The sequence below is a fragment of the Pieris rapae genome, chromosome 12 (assembly GCF_905147795.1).
Source record: "Pieris rapae chromosome 12, ilPieRapa1.1, whole genome shotgun sequence".
Taxonomy (NCBI): Eukaryota; Metazoa; Arthropoda; class Insecta; order Lepidoptera; family Pieridae; genus Pieris; species Pieris rapae.
In genome coordinates, this window is record NC_059520.1 from 8,344,991 (window position 1) to 8,369,428 (window position 24,438).

The 24,438-nt window shown below is 33.6% G+C and overlaps 1 protein-coding gene across 1 annotated transcript in view; it reads left to right on the plus strand.

Moving 5' to 3' along the window:
- Positions 1-24,438, plus strand: part of LOC110995213 (nephrin) — a 333,726-nt gene that overhangs the window by 262,151 nt on the left and 47,137 nt on the right. The window contains exons 11-14 of the mRNA XM_045630341.1: positions 6,262-6,460; positions 7,340-7,443; positions 8,859-9,000; positions 16,783-16,937. Of these exons, the coding sequence (XP_045486297.1) occupies positions 6,262-6,460; positions 7,340-7,443; positions 8,859-9,000; positions 16,783-16,937 (600 nt within the window). The remainder of the gene's footprint in view (positions 1-6,261; positions 6,461-7,339; positions 7,444-8,858; positions 9,001-16,782; positions 16,938-24,438) is intronic.

Here is a 24,438-nt window from a genome sequence, read left to right on the forward strand (position 1 = left end):
ATTTTATGTACAACTTACATATTATATTATGAATAAATCATATCATTATAGTCATCACATTTATTAAAACCTAAACAAACAATCACATATTCGGTATTTAGCATTTTATTAACCTACATAGTTTTAATAAAAATAATTAATAATAACAAAGACAATAGAAGACATTTGAGCCATAAATTATTTTTCACCTGCTCTGTGGCGTGGTGACGTGTACACACACGTAGCATCTCATACCATAGCCAGTCTCATCTTCCAAGGGATCAACGTAATCCCATCCGCTTTTCATCGTTCATTACATTATTAAAATATTATCAAACTAATGTCAATTATAATGATTCACTCAAATAATCATTGATATAAATAATATTCCATGAGCCAAAAGCAGTATAACATGTTGATTTTTAAAAACTCTATGCATTAGCCTTTATTGAAAGTGAATAAATTATGTAAATCTTCATTTTCAGCTTTAGCCTAGTTAAATATGTTCTGTTTAATATATTAGTATTACGCTTCCATACTTTCAACGATACTAGTTCATATTACTCGATGCAGCTTCGAAGTGAAATTCCGTAAATTACACGAATACGTTCCGCTCGTCGCGTACAATCGCAGAATTTCATTCCCAAGGTCTGTTTTGAATAGAAAAAGCCCGGTTCATTTCAATCTAAGAGCTCATTCGAAACAATCAGTGCGAACGAACAATGCTTTCGCGCCTCGAAAATTAATTAATAATGGCCACTCTGCTGAAATTGAAGACCTGGAGAAATTATTGTGTGGAGACTGTGATGTTCTATATTCAAAATTGTTAGGTTCTGTGGAATTTGGTGTCACTAGTACATTCATAGTGATTTCTAAACCAATCTATGTGGAATGTTAGTAAAGTTTGCTTGCTATTAACCCTGAAGCCGTGTGTTGTAAAAGAATGTACTTTTATCATTAGAAGTTATATAAGCTACCTACTACATACCTAACATTATCCATAAATCTGGATTAATTCCATGCTGGATTATCTCAATACTAACAAAATAACAAATACATTAATTTTGATTATTAATATATAAAATATGTTTATTGTTCATTTGTTGTTGTAGAATCCTTATTTAACACCCTATACTTTAATTTATTTTACTATTTAGCTACTTAATGTATGTTATTTTATGGCTAACATAATTTTTTCAAATCACGTATATAAAAATGTAGCCATGTGTTCGACCATGCAACAATTAATTTTTCGATATAAATAATATCTAATTATCGTTCACGTGTCGTTTAATCCATATAAGCGTGAGAAAGACGAATAATCATGTCAAAATTACAATATGTACATTACTGGCGCACGGAAGTCTGACCAAGAGTCTAGTTTATTTAACCAAATATGCAAATATATCACACAATACTGGTCATTTATTTATTAACACTTCGTTTCATAACAATATAAAAATTGAACATAATTAAATGAAAGGAAGGACAACTGGCAGCCTTGTCGAGATTTCTTCCAGGCACTTTTTATTAATATAAATTATCAAATATTCAAAGCAGCTTTAAAATGTACAGATGTAAAGCTTACTATGTAGTAAAGAGCACTGAAGAAACAGCTTGAACATCGAGAAATTTGATATTAACTTAATTGAATCGTGAAGTATTGCGTTGATTGGAATTTCAAGTTGTGATTCTCTGTTCTAATTAGGCTGATGAAACGCCCACACGATCTTTGAAATAGCAATCGCTGCTTTATTGCTCAACGAGTGAGAATGTGTTCACATTAGCCACCCAAAACTAGAACGAAAGGAATAATAATTTTATGGAAAGTATTTTTTTTTTATAGAACAGGGGGCAAACGGGCAGGAGGCTCACCTGATGTTAAGTGATACCGCCGCCTATGGACACTCTCAATGCTATTGAGAGTGTCCATGCTAGAGGGCTAGCGAGTGCGATGCCGGCCTTTTAAGAATTTAGGGCTATTAAAGTACTTTTGTATAATAGCCCTAAGTTTTAATTGTTTAATGTTTATTTATCCTTTGCATACGCTAATGCGGCGCCCGCGCATATATGAAGCCGAAACGGAGCTCTGGATTTCTAGTGTGATCCCGAGCAGGGAAGTGTATACGTTTAAAATGTCATATAATAATGAAAAAGTGTTTACTCTGTATATAGGTATAAGGAAGGAACAAGGTGAATTTCTGGAAAGCGTAGCCAATTGACTGAGCGAAGCAAAGCGAGGTACCCAGTTGGGTACTTCGCTTCGCTTTCAAAGAACCTGTAAATTTTACATTAGGTAAAAATCGTCTCGAGTTGGCGGTTTCTTCAAGCGAAAATTAACATTTAATTATTGCGGAAAAAAGTGTAAAGAAATGAAATGCTCACATCGTCCCTTAGTGCAGAGAAGGGGTTCGAACATACGACCCTCATAAAATACTCACACTGAACCTACTAATACCTTTATTTATTCTTGTTGCTTATTTCGGTTAAAAGATACGTTCGGTGATGTAAATTTATTAAATCGTTATAGAAACAGCCCAGTTCAATTTTGATTTTACAACCGGTAGAAATAAGAGGCTCAGGTGACTGCGATCGTTACGTTACAGTATCTGTTGTAGTTGGATGGATTTTTACATTGTACGACATTAGTATACGACATTTTTAATATTGATATGTAATTATGTGTAGGCAAATACTGAATTTATTGAGTTTTTAATATTGGATCGCTACTAATACATATCTAAATGACCAGTTGACGAACTTTTACTGTTTCAAAATGGTTTGGCAATACCTATTAAACTTTACACTGTCAATTATTTCAATAATTTTCATTTTATAATACTTACTATACTGAATATAATAAAGCTAAAGTTTGTTTGGTTTTACATAGTCAGCTGACACTAAATTCAACATAAATAATAAAGGCTGTGAATTACTACAGACTGTCTAAAATTTGTTAATTTGTAGATCTATTATTATTGGTAAATAAAATTAACCATATAACGGTTTTTAACTAAATAAACTGTGTATTGTATTAAATTAATAATGATACCAGCGCCATTGCTCCGACTTAAATAATATCGTATCGTAACGGGTAAATTTCTTATACCCCAAATCGTGAGATGGGATGAAACAAGATGGGAATTTTTAATGGGCCCATGCCGGAAAATGTTGCAATAAATTCTACCAACACGAGAAAATTGTTTTGGAATGAAGTTTCCGCGATGTGACATCGTCCTTTTTTTAACCAATTATCACGGCAAGACGATTCCTTTTTGAATTAGTTTTATATAGAACTAGAAAAAGTAGGAGACTCGATATTTTACATGATGGTTAACGACTGGTGGACCGCCTTTGGGCCCTTACAGATTATAATAACACTATTTACATTACAATTAACAAAAAAACCGTGATAACCTCTTAGTATCTTAGCAAAGCAGATTTATGTATATGTTACGTCTTTCTTTCTCTTTTATAAAATTAGATGATCCGTCTATGTCTTCATTATACACGCCGTCAATTTATAAACTCACTATGTTCTTCTTAACTGTAAGAGCGACTGTCCGTTGTAGACATAGACAATTCCATTGGTGCACAGCCGTGCTTCGAATCTTAGACCTCAGCATTGAGAGTCAAAGTTAGACAGAATGTCACTAAAACCAAAACTTTAGTAGTATAGTAGAAGAATAAAAATACGAAAAATAAAATAATTGTTATATTTACTTCCTGTTACTTTTCAGAACGGTCTAAATTCGTCAAAATGTATGCCATAGTATTTATTGAACAATGCGTCTGTGTTATGATCTCCATAGCCAAGTAGACAAAAAATCTTTAACTTGCAGGCTAGGTAATATAATTGTTCAATGGCATACATATATTTGTACTGATGATAAGCCTTCACGAAATATTAAAGGTATTAAAAGGGTATCAAAATTTACGTTTACTGTCTGCAGTCTACTCTTTTTTTAATCGTTTTGTTTTACAAAATGTTTCTATGTATGGGTCCCCACATCTTCAAGTAATCAATATAAATAAAAATGAGTCGCAGAATATATTGCTGACCGCCAAACTCGCAATGAGAAAAAGTTTTTGTTCTCAAACAAGAGTCTCTATGTAGCCAGCAAAATCTTCCATGTGTTGTATAATATAGCTATTAAAAAGTCTAAGTAAAAACAATTGTATAAGAAATTCAACGAAATTCCAATGGCACGAGGGAAACTAGTGATTTATAATAAGAAAAACACGTATAAATTCTCACACCATTTCTAATAATCGTAACTTTCTACGAAACAAATACGTGTGAACGCAATCAAGTGAGTGCATTTTCTTGTTCATCGCTAAAAACAAAGAAAAGTGAAAATAGAACAATGAAATTTTATTATCGAATTCCTCTCATTTGAAAAGCATTCACCTTTTCCAAGAACATACGTGATTAATTCAAGCATCAGTTATTATTCAAAAGCTCTATAAAATATAATTTCACGAATCATTGATATTTGTTTTAATCTATCGTAAATTTTATACATTAAACCGCAAAACATTTTGCGTTTATTCCAAAATTACTTTAGCTTTTAATTATTATTGGACTGTTTGGTTCATGAAAATGTATTATTAATAATTTATGTAAATACAATGTACAATGCTTAGGGACTGAGGTCCTGCGTTTGTAACGCAGTTGTAAACGTTTTTTTTTTGAAGGAAAACATCGTAAGGAAACCGTATTTAAAAGCTTATAATAATAATAGCCTTTATTCAGATACATTTTATAAGTACATTTAAACAACTTTTCATTTTAATCACCATCTGTATGCACTTTTTTGGCAAAGACCTCTTTCAAATCCCGCCATTCTTCTCTGCACTGTGCTACTCTCTGCCTTCTACCATTTGCTGTTTCTTAATGTGGTCTATCCATCTTCTGAGTTGTCTCCCTCTTTTGCTGTACCTTGGGCACCAGTTAAGCAGTTTTTTTCTCCACTTTTCTGTACACCATCGACACACCTGTAGCTTTGTATACTGCGCTTTAGTAGGCGCCCAAGTTTATGATCCATATGCTAGTACAGGTAGTGTACAAGTATTAAAGACCTTTTAATGACCATGCTTGTGTTTTATTTTTCATGATTTCTTTAAGCAAATTAATATTCCCTAAATAAAACAAAAAAATAAAAATTGTGTATATATGTCGCCGATACAAAGCAAAGTATTACTATCGTCGTCCGACATTTAGATTTCCAACGACTGAGTTTCTTTTTTTATAGAACAGTTCTATGAAAAGGAATAAAGGGCAAACGTGCAGGAGTCTAACCTTATTTGCGCGCCTTATTAGTCCGTTGCCGGCCCTTTAAGAATTGCCACGCTCTTTTATTGAAGGACCGTAAGTCGAAACGGTTCGAAAATACTGTGGGCAGCTTAGCGTTTATTTCAAACAATATTAAACAAATGTAAATTCCTATGAAACAGGGACACACTAGATTTGTTTGTAAAATTCCATACAGTTTAATCAAGTGATTTAATCGAAGTAGATATCTCGTAGCAAGAGCTACTTGAACCGTATAGAATTTCAAAGCTGGAATGTGTCCCATTTATCTCATAAAGTCCCATACATAACTCACAACTGACCGTTCGCGTGTTACAAGGGACGGCTCCACTTAATGCATTTCACCTTCGATTCCACTCCAACCTTACCGCTCATTTCTATCAAATTGCTCTACAACACACCGAAATACCTTACTTATATTTGCTTTAGACACGCGAAATTAACCCTTGCGGCTATAGATATAACGGTCAAAGCAGCTTGTATAGATTGTGACAGTCGAGTTTTAGATACTATCTGGCCCACCTCAATCGTGATGTCTCCGTTTCAATCTTCGGAAAGCGAACTATTATAGAGATAGTTCTATTGCGAGATTGGAATACGATAATGTTTTCTCATTTACACGGTATATTGAAAACGATATTGGTAATAGTGTCAAGTTATTTATTTGTATATTATTTGCCAGACTTGGAAATACAGAAGATTAAAAGAAAAATCAGATAGAGAGAAAAAATAATAAATTAAGACGGTACCCTAGCGTTTTCTAAGTACTCGTAGAGGTAAGACCAGCACTGGAAGCCGATTCCAAGGCTCGCTAGTTCAAAATGCATTGAAGTCCACTTCAAGGCTTTTTCCTGTCCAAAGAACTTATACAAGGCATTGTAAATATTACTTAGTTTTTTTTCTTTTTTCTTTATCTCACAGTAGACTCACAGTATTCGTCGCCTCCACTTATGAAAAATATTTTTCAGACGCTCCTTCATGCCGTACTGCTAGTACTGCTGGTGTATCAGTGGTAGGGGCAGCAAGAGGAGAGTCAGTAGTGATCGTATGTGAGGTGGACGCGGATCCACCAGCTGCTGTTTTCAAATGGAAGTTCAATAACTCTGGTGAAACGATAGATGTTGCTGCGGACCGATATACATCAAACGGGAGCGCATCTAGTCTCAAGTGAGTTTAAATACTTAAAAACTTATTTGGGAAAAGTTTGTAATAATAATCATAGCCTTTATTACCAAAAAAAAACTTTAAAATTTAGGAATGTTTTATCATTTAGTTAAGTCTTGGTTTGTCCACCGTTGGACATAGGCCTCCTCCATCCGGTTCCACTCCGTCTGTCGCGGGCCAGGCGCGGTCAGGTACCTGGTAAAAGTTTACTTTCATTTAAACTGTTCTAAAGCTTGGTATTATTTAACGCATTAAGTGCTCTTTTCTCGGATCCTAGTGGAGCGGGGTCATAGTAGCGGTACAGCCCACTCGGATGCGTGCGAGCGTCCCGATCATTTTTTTACACCATTGCCATTCCTAGCTCTCGGATCCGAGTATCCGGTGTCGACACCCAATGTGCTGCATGTTGGACCACTCGGAGCCGAAAAATGTTTATTTTTAATAAATATTCCACTCCAATGGGTGTCCATGGGCGATGAGTTAATGATGGCCCTTTTTTGATATCCCGTAGGCTCGTTTGCCCTATCATATCTTACCAAAAGGGCACACAACTCTTGGTCATCTGTATCTGTTTCTTGAGAGCTTATTGCCAGTTCTTCTCTTCCGTTCCACGCCCTTGATTTGAGAACTGGCAGTAAATGTAAAATTAGAAGCATTTAGTATATGATTTTTGTTTTGTTTGTTTGAACAATTATTTTCTTAGTAGACAAGTAAGAGGTCAAAATCATCGTTTTCGCATATGTAAGAATAAATAAAGTCCGTTTCATTTTCGTTTCGTAATCTGAGCAAATATTTGTATCGACATTGGCTTTTATTATTATTAGGAAACCTTTTTTAACAAGTATCGTTGTTCTCGCTATATGTATTAATATTTAATTCTAGGTACACACCAGTAGCAGACCTGGATTATGGCACTCTATCGTGTTCAGCGTCCAATGAAGTGGGAAACCAGCTGACACCTTGCGTTTTCCAAATGGTTGCAGCGGGTAAGAATTTTTCCTTAGAAAGTTCCCTTTCATTATCATTTTTACACGTATTATAAGTTTAAAGACCTGTTTCACAATGTATGGATAAAGTACCAAATAGCTATGCAACGCATAAATTATTCGAAAGATAAAAGTTCCGTATAAGGATACGCGCGTTTCATGACGAATAGCGCTATCTGACAGTCGTGAAACGCAAAAATACTGTTTAACCTACCAATAAGTAATAAATAGCTTATTTGGAACTTATCCGGACATTGTGAAGACCCTAAAAGTATGCGAAATAAATTCACATTTAAAATTCATAAGCCTCGAATAAGACAAGGTCAAATTGAATCTACTAAGTAATTTTCTTTATAATGTAATCTATTTTCTGATTGTTATAACATTCAGAATCGAATCCATGCATTTAATATACTAAGTGCGTGACCTTACCTTGACCTTTTGTCCAAACGGGGCCAAGCCTTTCCTTATTTCGATATACCTTTGCTTTGGGATTAAGCCGTAACTAGGGTGAATAATTGTATACGAATTTCCTTTAATTTTGGTGAGACCGTGTTTACATATACAACCCTTTATGGACAATAATGTCATTGATACATTTTCAAACAATTAAATCGTAGGAAAACAATTGAATGCTTTTAGCATTCAATTGTTTTGAAGCAAGTATTTATTTCAGTTTGTATATCTTGAATAGTTGCTGATTGCCACAATTAAAGCAATAGTAAAATGAAGAACCGCCCACAGAATCGAAGAATCCAGTAATTGTTTGTCACGCCAGCCGTCTAACAGTAACTTGCGTACTTAATACAATGTAAAAATATATATATATATATATATTCTAAATTAATAAATGTTTATTTTCTATACGGGTACTCGATATTACAACTACGAGTTCCGCTGATGGTATTAATATGACAGCAGTTCAGATTAACCAATCATAATACTGGTTAAGAAGTTTACTTTTGTAATTGTTGAATTATTATTATGTATTAGGATTCATTTACGTAAATCGGGTCCCTGTACGAAATAAGAAATACCAACATATTATATGACATACAATGATACAAATATATATATCGCTACTATGAACACTCCTTGTGAACATCTAAAGATGTTGATTGTGAGGGACAGCTAGCAGTAGAAGCGTTTTTAACGGGGTCATAGAACCCCATTAAAAACAAATCTGTTGCACAAGCAACAGATCTGTTTTGACCTTTGGTATCACAAATAACCTTGGCCTTTGTCATCGCACATATCCCCTACACAGAAAACTTAGTTCTCAAAGAATTATTGGGGTACTCCCTCACCCCGCAATACTTTATGTATAGTAAAGGCAATCTATCCATCTTGTTTCTAATTTATCCTACTCTTCCAATTACAATAATGTATTTATTATTTTAAATATTGATTTCCAGGCAAGCCCCATGCACCGAGGAATTGTACATTGTGGAATCAAACATCAGATTCTGTTGAAGTGTCTTGCGTGGCTGGTTTTGATGGGGGCCTGCCGCAGCATTTTCTACTCGAAGTCTATTCAGGAAACGAGGGGACACCCAGGTACTTATGACTGCCTACTATTTATAAAACTTATCTTGAATAATTTACTAATTACTTATCACATTACTAGGTTTATGAAACTTATAAAAAACTAATTACAGACTATACGTACTTTGCATCACAGAAAGTCAAAAATAGAAAAATAGAGTTGTTTAAATGTTGTTCTTGTCTAAATTTTAATACTCAAACTTTTATACAGTAGTCTGTCATATCACAGATTATGAAAGGAAGAAAATATAATGAAATTGTAGCTTTTTAATGATTTTTATTTTGTATTAAACGCGAGTACAATACTTAAATGTTATAGTTTAGTACGCTTTACAATATACCTATTATAATTAAAATTTATAGAACAATAAAATGTATTGATTTCTTTTGTTCAAATATATTTTCTAATTCTTACAGTGTAAGTGCGTATTACCCTCCCTGGGGTGAAGCGATAGCCGCTAGAAACCGTGCTGAATCTTTTCTGTAAATATTTAAAGTGATAAGTAGTTAGAACGGCTTTCCGTATACCCCGCAGGACCCACAAATAATGTAGGCTTTATAATACCTCTGAATTGGGCCAGAGGACAAATGTTGTGAACATAAATAAAAAAGCGGTACTTACATTACATTACCATCTTATACTTCTTACATAATCATCTTAACATCTACCCTCTCACTGCCTACAACCTAAATAAACCTAATAAAAGACTGGCTTATGAACACGCCTTATGCAGTGTTAGAGATCCTTTTGAGACCCACGATGGAAATACACTTTACTCATTCACTCACTCATTCACTCTCTCAAACATTTACACCCACACACTTACTCATGCACTCAGGTGTGATGATAACAAATCAAAAAATAAAAATAAAAAGGAAACCGTTCAAAAAATAGGTTAAATAATGTCATTATTTAAAGTAATTATATTTGTTTATGTAAGAGCTGGGAACCCTAACACAGGTATTTTTTTACTTAAAAGAGTTTCCAAATCTTACACTTTAAAAAGAAAATGTACTTAAAATTAATAAAGAATTTTTATTATTACATTATTATTATTACTACATCACAATTTGGCAATTAAAAGAGTGGTGTTCTTCTCGTCCGTTCTTTGCTCATTTGGGAATTGGTTCTAATGGTTCTAAATCAAACTTATTCTTTGAGAAAGGAAAGATCAAAGCACACGAGTAGTGTCTACCAGGCGCCAACGTAAATATTTAACTAGCGGCTGTGCAACGCCCAAAAGTTCTAACTCAAACGGGTGCAAAATCAATTATAAATTAATATTACGTACGTTGAATAATGATTACGATCATTGTTATGTATATTAGAAAGTTAATTCCGAACCCTTTGGGTAACTAATGTAGGGTTTTAGGCATTTTCAAATAAGTTTAGGGGATAATCGGCCCATCTTCAAAATTCGTTTCTATCGTTCTATATAATAGTGGTCTATATTTGTCATAAACTTATATATATATGAAGTATGAATGTTTTGGGGGCTGGCATGTGGCTGTGGGTGGTAAGTACTCAACGTGACTTCTCGTGACATGACGTGAATATGTTTAATAATTGTCTACCTTGATTCACCTTGATACTACTGCATTATTAACTTAAAGATATCATGTACATGGTGTAATAGTTGCAGCCTCTTACAAAAATTGTGTAAAACAAAAAAAACTTGGCTATTAAAAAACAGTGGCGGATAGTTTATTGTCAGTTCTTCTCGTCCGTTCTACGTTCTTGATTTGGGAACTGGCGGTAAATGTAAAATTAGAAGCATTTAGCATTATATATTATGTGTTCTTTTAGTGCGGTTGTTGGTTTTTTAATTTTAATTTGAAAACACAATATCTAAATTTATAAACATTTATAAACATAAATTTATAAATATGGGTCAAACGGGCAGGAGGCTCACCTGATTTTAAGTGATACCGCCACCTATAGACACTCTCAATAGAGCCAGAGGGCTCGCGAGTGCGTTGCCGGCCTTTTATTTTTTAATAACATAGCAGTCTTCATTATTCCGGAACACTTGCGATTCATATGGCCCTTGTAGGGTAGATCATTATTAATATTTTTTCCCGTTTAAATTATGTAACTTGCGCCATAAATACAGCATTTTCCATTGCAAGACAACGTTAAATGAGTCGGTGGCGGAAAGAGGCCATATAAATTTAATGATAAAAATAAATAAGAGCCACGTTAAATAGACATTACGTCCACTTAATTACACGGGCAGACTCAAACTGAGCTAATGAAGACCTCTCTAATCATACCTCTTGAGCTACCCTCGCAATAAAAAGCAACATTTTACTAATAAGCGGCACCGTTTGCCAACGAGGGGGAAGGGCCTTTACACAGAGTATTTTAAACAGTTGTAATAACTATTTCTTTTTTGTAAAAGAAGCCAAATGGCAGGGGGCTCACCATTTGCTAAGTGATACTTCCGAGCATAGACACTCACATTGCCAGTAGGCTCACAAGTCTTGAAGTACCCTAAATTGAATTGGTTTGGAAATACTTTAGATTTTCAGGATTTGAATGTATAAGTTCAATTTATACACCCTTACCTATGTTACATCTTCTTTTTATGATTTTATACTTTTGATTTAGATTTTTGTATCGAAAATATTTAGTTCTATATCTGGCAGTCAGTTTATTGCATTTAAATAAATGTACCTATAACGATTTTATCATGGTTTTATTTATATTATTGAGGCATTTAAAACATCATTGAGCATATAATTTGTTTGTTGTAACTGTAAGTCTTAGTAATCACGTGCATAGTTTGTAGAAATCACTCGTGCTATATTGGCTGTCAGTAGGTCGTCCTACTGTGTAAATTCATTCTGTGGCCGTGGGGAGACATTGTTTTTAATATTGCAGAGGCAATCTGCTCTTCGTGCTCGAGTCTGCGTGCCTCGACTTTGTGACACTGACGTCCGACATTTTTCCATGATCTTTCGTATTATTTACATTTCTGGACCATTTCGAACCTTTTTTGTCAAAATTTATTTATTAAATTATAGTTAAATTAAAAGAGTTGATCTCCACTCACAAGAGTAAATATTGTTTAATCAATATATTAAGATATAGAGAGAAAATAAATAAAATAGAACAGCATCGTAACGGAGTGTACCCATAAGATGGGAAACGTAAGAGAGGCATAAGATGAAAACTTAAGTGAAGATGGACGGATCACATGACAAGAGAAAAAAACACATATGTAAAGAGTATACCTATTCTAAAAGACCACCAACGCTCTCGCAAGGCCTCTGGCAGTGTGTTTTTTATTGAATGCAAACAAGCAGGTGACTCATCTGATGGAAAGTGACACCATGAACACTCTCACTACCAGAAGGATCGTAAGTGGGTTACCGCCTATTTAAAATTAGAATCAGATATTTTTGTATTGATAACATTTCTAAACTAACTTATAAAAAGTTAGGTTCATGATATATTAGACGCGATAAATGTGTGGAATATTTTTTTATAATTTTAGGTTCGCTGTGTTAAACTCTACCCTATATTGAATACTCATACCCATATACTAAATTGTACCATAAGTCACTATCTCGGCTTGTGACTTATATTTCAAACTTCAAACAGAATGGTTTGACAGCTGTTATGCACGCTTATGACAGGCCCTATGCTGCGATCAAAGTTGATCATTTAAATATGGAACGTGAATATTTAATAAAAACGTGTTGAGTGAAATCTCAGGGGAAATAGCATAAAGGAAATGCTTTTGAAGATTATGAAGTAGCAACGGACGTTATGTAAAATCTTTTAAACGATTTATCTTTCGGTTTGGGCATAAGAAATACGTTTTCACTACTCGCTAAAAGGATTATTTAGGTTTACTTTAAGTGACTTTTACTTGTACCTTTTAACGTCAAACGGAAATGGTTTTACGTATATAACTGAAGATAAACATTTGAATATTATTAATGTATTTTTACAAACGTAGAATAGTCAATATATTTAAACTTCCCATAAAAATATTTTTAATTTATTTAAAAATTATTATTAACTACGGTCTGAGTGTTATGGCGAGCCGGGCAACCTTTTCCACAATAGATATTAAACAGATTGGCTAGAAAGAAATTTTCATTTAATCGTAATAACAGCTGGAAGAATTTATTGCACTATAAATATAATTACTAAATATATAAAGAGAAACCAGGTTTCCTATATACCAAAGTGATATGAGGTGTAAACATGCCACGCTCATTTCACCTACCGTTAATTATGCATTAAAACCGACAGAATAACGTAATAACAGACAAGTCAGCAATGCGGCTAAATGTTAAACAATGTATGGGAAATTCTGGGATAAATATTGCTATAGGTAATCCAATTGAGTGTTAATATTGGATAAGGGGATGCTTTGTGGATTCCTTTGTTTTGTAAAATGTAGGAAATAGTTTTGTGATGTAATTTTCTCAGTGTGTGAGTGCATTCATACTCTGCGACCCAAAGAATGTGTGGGTTCCGATATGAGAATCTTTCAGCGCTCCCTGTCCTGTACCACCTCCGTCAATACCTTGCTTTTTGCTGCAATAGATCTTCCTCTACTCTTTCGATACCCTCGATATCCTACTTCACTGTCCGACCTTTGCACATGCGCTAAAGGGTCCCCTATAAGGGACCTATATGTAATTTTTTTTTAATAGAGCAAACGGGCAGGATATTAAGTTATAACGCCGCCCATGGACACTCTCAATACCAGAGAGATGCCGCTTCGGGTTCGCTTCGCGTTGCCGGGCTTTTAAGTTTTCAAATATTAAATCTTATAGGGACGCCCGCTGCCTAATAACTTACTAACCTACTTTTTTATTTGTACGTTTGTGTATAAGGTAACGAATTCATCAGCGGTGGTGTGCGCTTGCGACCTATAAGACATATGTGATACATGATATGCATTATTGACATTTTTCAATAACGACTCAAAACATAATCTAAATAGAAAGGAAATGCTTAAACCCTTATACTAGACTATAGCGTGGTGTATGAAAGAACTCTGTTTCTTATGGAAAAACCCAGAGATAAAGCTCGTAAACGATGTTATAAAGCATCATGTTGTGTCATTAGGATACAAAAAAGCTTAAAATCACTCCGGAAAGTAATGACCCAAAAAAGGGTTTACGTACAGGGAACAATGACGGGGGCTTGGACAATCGCTAACGAGTACACATATCTCTATTTTTGGACACATTTTGTGTCTTATTAAAATCTTGGCTTTAGATAGACGGGTTGTATACGAGTAAACGGTAACAGTCACAAGATACAAGGCACGCCTGGTACAAATGTGTTTTTAATTGACAGCAATCTAATCAAATAAAAACATTTACATGTTGTATTTTATGAAATTTAAAAATTACTATTATTATTTTCTCTTTTTAAAGCCAAACATTGTTTATAATTAGAGTATTTGATATATGGCACTTCACTCAAAGTTTTGTTAGTTTTTTTTTATATGATAGGAGGCAAACTAGCCTACTCGCCGCCAAAAAAGCGCTGTCTTTGAGGGAGGAGTAGATTGTTATTAGAACTCTTAATTGTATTTATTTTTATGCATTTTATACTGACTTTGACTGACTAATTCATGTTAGTTCCAGTTATTCCAGAACAATATACAGTATATGTATATCTTATTTAGTGACATTCCAACCTTTTCTCGATCTCACATCTCTGCATTTGTTTCATATATTCATCATTCATCATATGAAAAATTGAAACTGCATAAAGGAATCGGAAATGCAAAATTACAGTAACTGCTGCGGTTTACTAAGAAATTGTTTTATATAAATTAATAAAATAGAATTTTGTCAATTTTTTTTTCCCACTCTGAATAAGAGGGATGGTCCCCAATGCTTAAATTGACTCGGTTGATGCCCAGAGGGGGATTCTCCACAGCAACAGCTAACTGAGAAAGGGAGGAGGTGAAAGGATGGGCTCCGGGAATCGCACAAAACGCGAGTACAATACGATAATACGTCACTTCACGTAGTTTTTCTTGGATTGCTTATTTGTCGTATAATGTTATTTAGTCTAATTATTATTGTGTCATTCATTTTGACTACATATAAATCTGCTAGCAGAAATAGCCTTGAATAATATGACTGGGAAGATATAACTGTACAATAATTTCGTATGGTTTTCATAGTCATAATAAAACATTATATAAAATACGAAGACGGTTTCGTGCTCATAAAAACTGTAATGGAGTGAAATTGCCTATTGAAGAGATATATGTGTAATAACATTTACTGCAATACACTATAGTCGTCAGTTATATGTATTTTATATTTGTGGGAGTTAAAAAGGGAATGAAATACTAAGATGGTACACGAAGACTTATTGTGTTAATGATTGACATAATTAAGCTCATATTTCGAACTATGAAAAAAATAAACACATGACAAAATGAGGACGATTCGAATCATAAGTAATAAGTATCTCCTTATGAAATCATGTAATAGAAAGCGTGTGAAAATGGGAAAAAAACTTTATTGGTCAAAGACATGTCGATTTCCTCACGGTGTTTTCCTTCACCGTTCGAGCAAATGTTAAATGCGCACATAGAAATAAATTCCATTGGTGCACAGCCGGGGATCGAACCGACGACCTCAGGTATGAGAGTCGCACGCTGAAGCCACTAGGCCAACACTGCTTTAGAGAGGTGATTAATTCAACCAAAATAATACAATAACAAAACCATAAGTAATAAAGTATTGATAAAAAAGTGTAAATCTAGGTAATGACGTTGATAAGTCTTATCAACGTTTGACCTCTAATTAAATTTATATCGTACATTAAACAACTGTAATGTAAAACATGGAAATATATTACTGTTATTTATGGATAGAATAAAAGAGATTATGCGTAGATAAGTGTTGGGAAATGAAAAACAAGTCGAAGAATTGGGAGGCGGCCTTAACTCTGAGTTCTACTAAACAATGACATGGACATAATGTAACCCTGTTAATGTTTTAGTCCATTACAGGCTTTTTTTAATTGATGTAATAAAAAGTTTGACAAGTCACTGAATCTGAAAGCTATTAACATTTTCTAACAAAAATCAGAAATTTCGAACTAAATCACTAACCAAAAGATCAAAGAGGCATATTTTTTATTGATAACTGAAACGAGAACTTCTAAGATTATTTAACTTCCTATTCATAAAAATAACATAATTAAAATGTACCCTCTGCATATATTTTCAGGGCAGGGATAAGGTTTTCATTAATTACCTTAACACAGAGCTGACGTTAAGTGAATTTATCTTTTGATATGACAGTGAATTATTTTGTTTCACATGTTTATATAAAACTTCTGTGCATTTGTCAAACGTAAATTTAACTTCTCCCTGACATTTGAATGGATTTGATATGTTTCTATTACAATTGTGTTTTTTTTATCTACATCTGTCGGGTACGCTAGTGTATCTGTCTAAGCTCTTAAGCGGCTGGACCGATTTTGATGTGTTCAGGTGGATTTAAGAATGGTTTATATTTACAACTAGATTATTTTAAGATTATTTAAAGATTATTACTGTTTACTCATATTTAAAAAAAACATCAAAAACAAAGCATAATTTTGAAAGTAAAACAAAAAAATGTTGGTTGCTTAAATATTTATTTTTTATATGAAATATCAGTTTTTAAATTATTATTTATTAACTAGGCCATCTTATATTAAGGATAGATAAAATATTATTTATTTAAAACTGCTTTATTGATTAAAAATCTTGATAAAAAAGAATTGTTTTTATAAGTTTAATATGTTTTCAGAATAAATCTGACATCTGACGAGCCTATGTGGACCGTACGGAGTCTTGAGTGGGACGTTCGCTTTCGTCTCGTAGCAGCAGCTGTCAATAGCAAGGGTCGGTCTCCGCCCACACCCCTCGATGATGTATTGTTCAGAGACCCTGAGAAGAGAACAGGTATGTACTTGTTTAGGTTGCAAAACAAATATTTTCTTCAGACGCGCTCTTTAGTTCTGATCTATTCTATATCCTCCACTCCATTTGACAGGGTTGCGAATCGCTCATGAGTGGTGGTAAACCTGTGAGTGTGGAAATTCATCAGTGCAAGTATACGTAAAATGTCAAATTTTGACTCATTGACTATGTCAACCAATCAAACAGAATTGCAATGGTATCCTCAAAATTAGAAAACTTGAAATCATACATCTTATTTAGCAGCCTATCTTCGCAAGGCTGAACACTTATTTTATATTAGATATATTTTTATTTTATTTTACTTACGGAGAAAGATTTACAGCTAACAAACTTACTATATCTAAAGTTGTCTTTACGCCATTAAATGTTTAAAGTACTTTATTTCTCATTACAAAAAAAAAATTTAGATGAGGAACTTAATATTAATATATATATACGAGCGAGATACACGTCGCCATTAGTGCCAATATTGCGAATTTTAGATGGTAATTGATTAAATGAGAGTGTCTATGGGCGGCGGTATCACTTAACATCAGGTGAGCCTCCTGCCCGTTTGCCCCCCGTTCTATAAAAAAAGGCACGCTCCATAGAATATTTGTTGTTAACAGCCATGTAAATGTTACTATAGATAAGCCATCCTATGTCGTTGTGATTGTAATCTCAAAATAATACTTGCAAAACACGTCTTTGTCGTAAATGCTTTTTGAATCAATTCGCAAAACTCAATTTGTAGGGTAAAGACCGTCCCACGAGGACCGAACTAAGTGAGTCGGGGAGCTTAGCCTCTTATCCCTCAAATTATTAGCCCAAAGAACGACGATGTAACTGACGAGGAAAAGTGGCTACAGTACAGAGATTGCGTAGCCGTGATTTTCTTTATGCCCCGCAAACATTGTATGGGAATAAAACAGGCCAACGGATGGACCGAATTAACTGAGTAATTCCGGATTTGTACGAAGTAACTCGATTAAAACTTGCCTTGTTGATTATGCAAACGATGTAATGAAACAGCAACGGTAATTCTTTATTTGGAATTTATTTTAACGCAGTTGGAATGTCGATTTAGAGAATTTATAAATGTTTTAATGGTTTAACAAACGTATGGTGTAGATTCTTGTTTTGATCTTTTGGTTTTCGGTCACATCGTTAAGCTCCCGAGTTCAAATCTAGGGATAACTAATTACGGGAAATATTTAAAATTACAACCCGGTTTTCGCCATTCGCAATCATTTATTGTTAAAATCAGTGGCACCTTTTTAAGTCTGGGCCTCAGAGTCTCTGTATCTGTTTCATGATCATTTGTCAATCTAATAGTATGCCAATTCTTAAAAGGCCGGCAACGCACTCGCGAGCCCTCTGGCATTGAGAGTGTCCATGGGTGGCGGTATCACTTAATATCAGATGAGAATCCTGCCCGTTTGCCCCTGTTCTATAAAAAAAAGGTGATCAGCCTGACACTCGCCGTTGACTTTTTGGGTCTAAGGCAAGCCGATTTCCTCACGGTGTTGTCCTTCACTGTTCGAGTAAATATTAAATGCGAACATAAAAATAAAGTCCATTAGTCCGGGGATCGAACCTACGACCTCAGGTATGAGAGTCACACGCTGAAGGCACTATGCTAATATTGCTGTATCTTTACAAATACATGTTAAATCAGATTATGTTGATAAAAATTGTAAATGTTAAACATTTGACTACTAACTATTTTTTATGAAAATTATATCTTACATGTATAGTTTATATAACTCCATAGTTTTATTGATTTGTTCGTTGTACCCATGAAATGAAACTTAATTTATTAAATAAACATTTAATTCTATTTAAAGCCAAACAATAAATGAAACACTGAATTCTAAGAACATTTTAACTTTTATTAAACTTTATTAATCGTAATTATTTTGGTACATTTTATTTGATTGATTTTATTTTTCCAAGGTATTGGAAGATATCTAACACATCTACTTCCGTGTATCAATTTCATTGGCCGATTACATCTTCCAGATTAATTCTTCTGGCGATCTTAGCTTCACGTAGGCCGAATGCAGCCTCACATAATCCCATTTTAATTAAACTCCACCCATCTAGCCGAGATTAATCAAGAGCTTCTCAGGATGCCTCGACTGAGTCTTGTTTGCTCACCGAATCTGACCTTAGCTTAAGCCAAATTGGACAACAGATATTGCAGTACATACTTACAATGCCAATTCACTTAAATTACACCGAAGTATTTCCAAACCAATTCGACTTAGGGTCCTTCAAGAAAAGAGTTCTGTTCTATTAAAAAAAAACATGTGTTTATAATCTATAAACCTAAAACCTCACCAAGACCGAACTAAGTCGGATAGTACAATAATACACCGCTCCCATCAGATAAGAAAGCGTGTAATTACTGTAGTATTAATTATTGTAACATTATTCGACTTGACGTTTTGCATACATGCAATACACGCGATGTATGAAAATTAAAATATCAAGTAATTCTTGTCACTATTTACCAATATGTATTTATTAACTGAAATCAAAATTATGTCGCAGTTATAAAGTACTATGTATATATCTACTTACTCAACAAAAATCCCATGAAATCTATTTTTTATTCGCCTAAAAACATTTATACTATATCTTTTTCTTAAAGTACTTTTAGTAACAATTATTCTTAGTTTTTATTTACTATATACACACACATTTTCCAAGGCTATATTAATATTATTATCTACTATTTTTATTATTACATCCTTTTTCTTTTTGCGTCTGAGGCGCAAACTTACTGCTGTGGTCTCTGGCAGAATGACCAGCGCTCCACAGCATAATGCTGTGCCAGGGCCAGTTACAAACACAACGCACACACATTACACACTTGAACGTTTCTTATCCCTGTTTTTCTTCGCATAACTTCTTTATTTTTTTGATTATTTTCATAAATTTGCGTATAAATAAGAAGTGTTTTTATAAGTTCGATATCTGTCTCTTATTAATTATTATTATAAAAGTATTTATGCGTACAAATAAATGTAACTTGATCAATTCAAGTGTGTTTTCAATACAAAATATCTATCAAACAAATAAATTTTATTTTTTAATGCAACCATTTCATCAGTATTTTCTTATCACGTTGTCACACACGTTGTTTACAGACAACTGAATTTTTTTCTCAACGCCGAGCCATTGTAAAGATATTTATAGTTGATGAAATAATGGTCTCATATAGTCCATGATTTCAACCAATACCTTCTGAAACCCGCATAGGATAGTTTGGTATTCATTGAAGCGGGTCTAGATAAGTGGCGTTAAAAAAGGGCCTATCAGTTGCAGGGTCGATATTAGACCTTTAATTTCTCGCGTGAGAGCCACCAGAAACCTTCAGAAGGTTATATGAAGGCTTGAGCGAGATTTTGATAACGTTTGATCTCGTTTATTCGGCTCATGGATTTTGGATGTGCGCCTATCGGCTTGTACACAGCTGTAAATAAAGGTGATTGATTTCCTTCGAATTTCCTCGTATTTGTGGGAATGTTCTCAAGTGTTTAACTTGTTCTAAATTAAGAAGGATTTTTTTGTTGAAGTTTAAAAAACAAATTTGTTATTTTTTCGATATGGAATATGTGAGATTATAAATTAAATATTATATTAAACTCAAATCGCTTTAAAATGTGCTTTAACTGTTTAATTGATTTGGTAATATTGCCTGATCTATAAATTAACGACTACTCTATAGTTAATGGTAACAGCGTGTCATTATCAAATAAAGTACTAGTAATTACTGATTTGACTTTGACGTTGTTAATTATAAGGTCTGTGACATGTAATGACAATGACAGCTGACAGTAACAGTATCGATCCGATATATACTTGATTACTTATTGTACTAATGTTTTAATACGATTCAGTAAAGATGCTTAGCGGCGGAAATTATAACAATCGAAATCAGCCGAATTTTTTTATTTATATCCAAAAACGTCGATTAAAATGATAATAAATAAGTTTATCCTAAAAAACATTCCAAACAATTTGGTACCCCAAGCAATCAATCGTAAAGTACATCGCTAAATGTAAGCATGAAATATAAATGAAACCTTACTCCGTAACTTTTGTCCAATTTCGTTAAAATCAATTTATAAAAGTACCCAAAGGATTAGATTGTTTCAGCCATTCTCCGTATCTACTTCAGATTGATCTTTCATTCACAAGCGATAGCGATAGATAAACTTGTTAATAATCCAAATATTACCACAAAATTTTACACGAACTTAAAGACTACATATTCGGAGCATATACCGACTTTTCATGTATTTACATAGACATTGTCATGCCAGCTGCGGGCCAAAAAAAAGAACAAAATATATTTAAATTACTTTAATTAAAGTATAACAATAATTGAGCTTAATTAAAAATGACAATTAAATCGGCCCGATATGAGGTGCACGATTAATTATATATAGACATATCACTAATTTCCTGGGTTGCCTGGAAGAGATCGTTTGTTAGCGATAAGGCCTTGTAATTCCTTTGTAATCCCTTGTAATTGTTATGTATTGTTTTATTTGTGTTTCTTTGCAACGAAGTGTAAATAAATAAAAATAATTTGAGGATTTAAACAGTCTGATGTGAGGTTTCCAATCAAAGCTGTCGCTGTCTATTGTTCGCTTCCTATTATAATGGTGTTGCGTCATAGGGGTGCACCGTGCAGGAATGCTTATACAATGGGGCAAAGGAGGGCAATGGATATGTAACCAGCAAACCAATAGTTTATTCTGTACCTGTTGATATATATAATAATACGACCGCGACTTTCTATCAAAAAAGGTTGTCTTAGTTATAATAGGTAGTCATTTAATTTGCATAATGTATTTTTATTTATTTACACTTCGTTACATAACAATATAAAAATTTAACATAATTAAATTAAAAGGAGTGCAAACGGCGGCTCTCTCTCTCCAGGCAACCACTGTGAGTGAAGAAAAAATGTATTAAATTACACAGGTAGGCAAGAAGTGCAAAAATATATATTACATATAAAGAGAAAAACTAAACAAGAACAAAAAATAAACTAAACTGATACATGAAAAACAAAAAGTGAAATGTGCACATGAATTCAATATGACTTTTTTAAATGACTAATAACTATCCGGACTAAGTGCTAGTAGTAGTAGTAGTAGTAGTGGAAAGCGGGGTGGGGTCTTATCAGCGGGTGTAGCATTGCCTTTTGATGTGGGTGTATTTTTATTTCCATTGAGGACTCCATTACAGTTAGACTACATAATACTGGGTAAATGATGCATTGGAAATGTTTCAAGGCACTTAAACTAACCAATTATTAATAACACGTTACTAATTTTAAAGTATCTATGAAAAAATAGATGTCAAGAAGTACTTGAAGAAGCGGGAATACTGTGATTTTGTTTAAGTAGTAGTTTTAAATTCTAAGTATGTTTTGTTGTTTTAAATGTAAAATTTCAGTTTAATTTAGTTTTTTTAAATGTATCTTTGTTTATATTATATGTAATCTATTTTGCCTTATAAAATGCATAAATATGACCGGTTAGATTACTTTTAATTAATTAAATAAAAAATGAAACGCAAACCATGTTGTGCAAAACGTATACGTAACGAAATTGAAGAGACGGCTTGACTTGAGATTTTTTCCGTAAATGCGATGAGAACGTAGATTTTTTTTTAAAAGCCTCAGACGAAGTAAAAAATATTCAGACGAAACGAAGTTTGCCGGGGCAGCAAATTCTAATATTTGACGCGGTTTTAATATTAATATTATACCGAACAGGATGCATTAAGGATGACATATTTATAAAAAGTCAAATACTTTAGCTATAAACGTCGTCACCCACAACTTACGAGGTCATAACCTTTCACAGCACAAATAAACAGACGGCAATAATTTTTGAAGGAAATTGAAAACAAACAGTTCGATCCAGGTATTTGAGAACTCGGTGGAATACACTTTGGCAGATGGAAGATTCGTTTGAGCGATAAATGCCTGCAGAGTCGACAAACATTGTAATTGAAATTTATTTAAATTTCTTTTCGAGTTTTAATTTTGATCTTGGTAAAATTACTTCCCCTCCCCCCGTATAACATAAAATTATTTGACTATCAGCCTTATGTATATGAATTTAAAGTCGCAGTTCAAATGGTTTTGAAACTTCTTATAGAACAGGGGACTAACGGGCAGGACTCACTTATGTGACTATATATATTATATATATAGCACAGTGCACACTTGCCAAAGGGACTGCGTTGCCTTTGAATGGACACGCCGTTTTCTAACGTCCAATAACCTTTCTCAATCCAATTTTGTCCATCTGAGATAGGCGTCCTAATCCAAATATTTAATATTTGTACGGTTTTCTTTACTTTCTTTGGTTTATATTAATTATCAATATGAGTGTAAACTCGATAAAATGGAACAACAAAGAGTGAAGAAATTGAATTATATCCGTCGCGAAAAATGGATTGTCTTCGTAGGGTTTGGTTATTGGGATGCAGATAGGAGATCGATCGACTGTCACGGTCTGATAATCCACAATCTCAGATAGAAAACAATCTCAAAATTAATTATTTGGTTCGGGCGTGGGTGTGTCTTAACCACATGGTGGTTGTGCGAGGCAAACTCAAATAACACTCAGTTGTATATCATAATCATCTTCATTTCAGTGAAAAACATTATGTTTTGATTAATTTAGTACACTATATGTAAATATTATTTAAATATTTCGTAATTTACACAGAATAGGAGTATCTCAGTAAACTATTAAGTTCACAAAGGCGACGTTACGGAAGTAATAAATCCAGGCTCTACTTGTGCTTTACACCTCCGGTTCACCGCAACCCATGATACGGAATCAAAGAGACGCGGTCACATTCTATTTAAAACTTTCCCGATAAATAGTGGGCCTAAAATTGTCAAAAGTCCTTTTCTATTTTCAAATTTGCACAGAACAAATTGATTTTTATTACTACTGACTTTTATTTTTTGGTCTTTGTGATCTATGAATTTAACATGATAGATATGTACTCAAGCCATTACAATAAACTATGACGTTATAACTTAGCTTCAGATTTATGTTTCGTAAACAGATTTTCTGGCTGAGCGTCGACTCTTTGAGTCAAAGGCAAGCCGGTTTCCTCACAATGTTTTTCCTTCACAGCTATTATTAAATATTATACATATAAAAAGATATATTGGTAGAAAGCTGAGGTTCGAACCTCATCACATCAGGGATAGCAGCCGCAACTCAAGCCACTACGCCACACTACGCATTTTTAAAGTGAAAGGCGTAAGGTATTGAATTATTTATATAAGAATATTAGTTGGAGACTTAGTCTACTTTTATTAGTCCCATTATGATTCCAATTTTCCAAGTATAACATTAAGATTGATAAAGCGATTTTATACCATTAATGGAATATTATTCCAAAAAAAATTAGTTAAATGTCTATAATGTGAAAAAAAGTTCCACTTTTACCG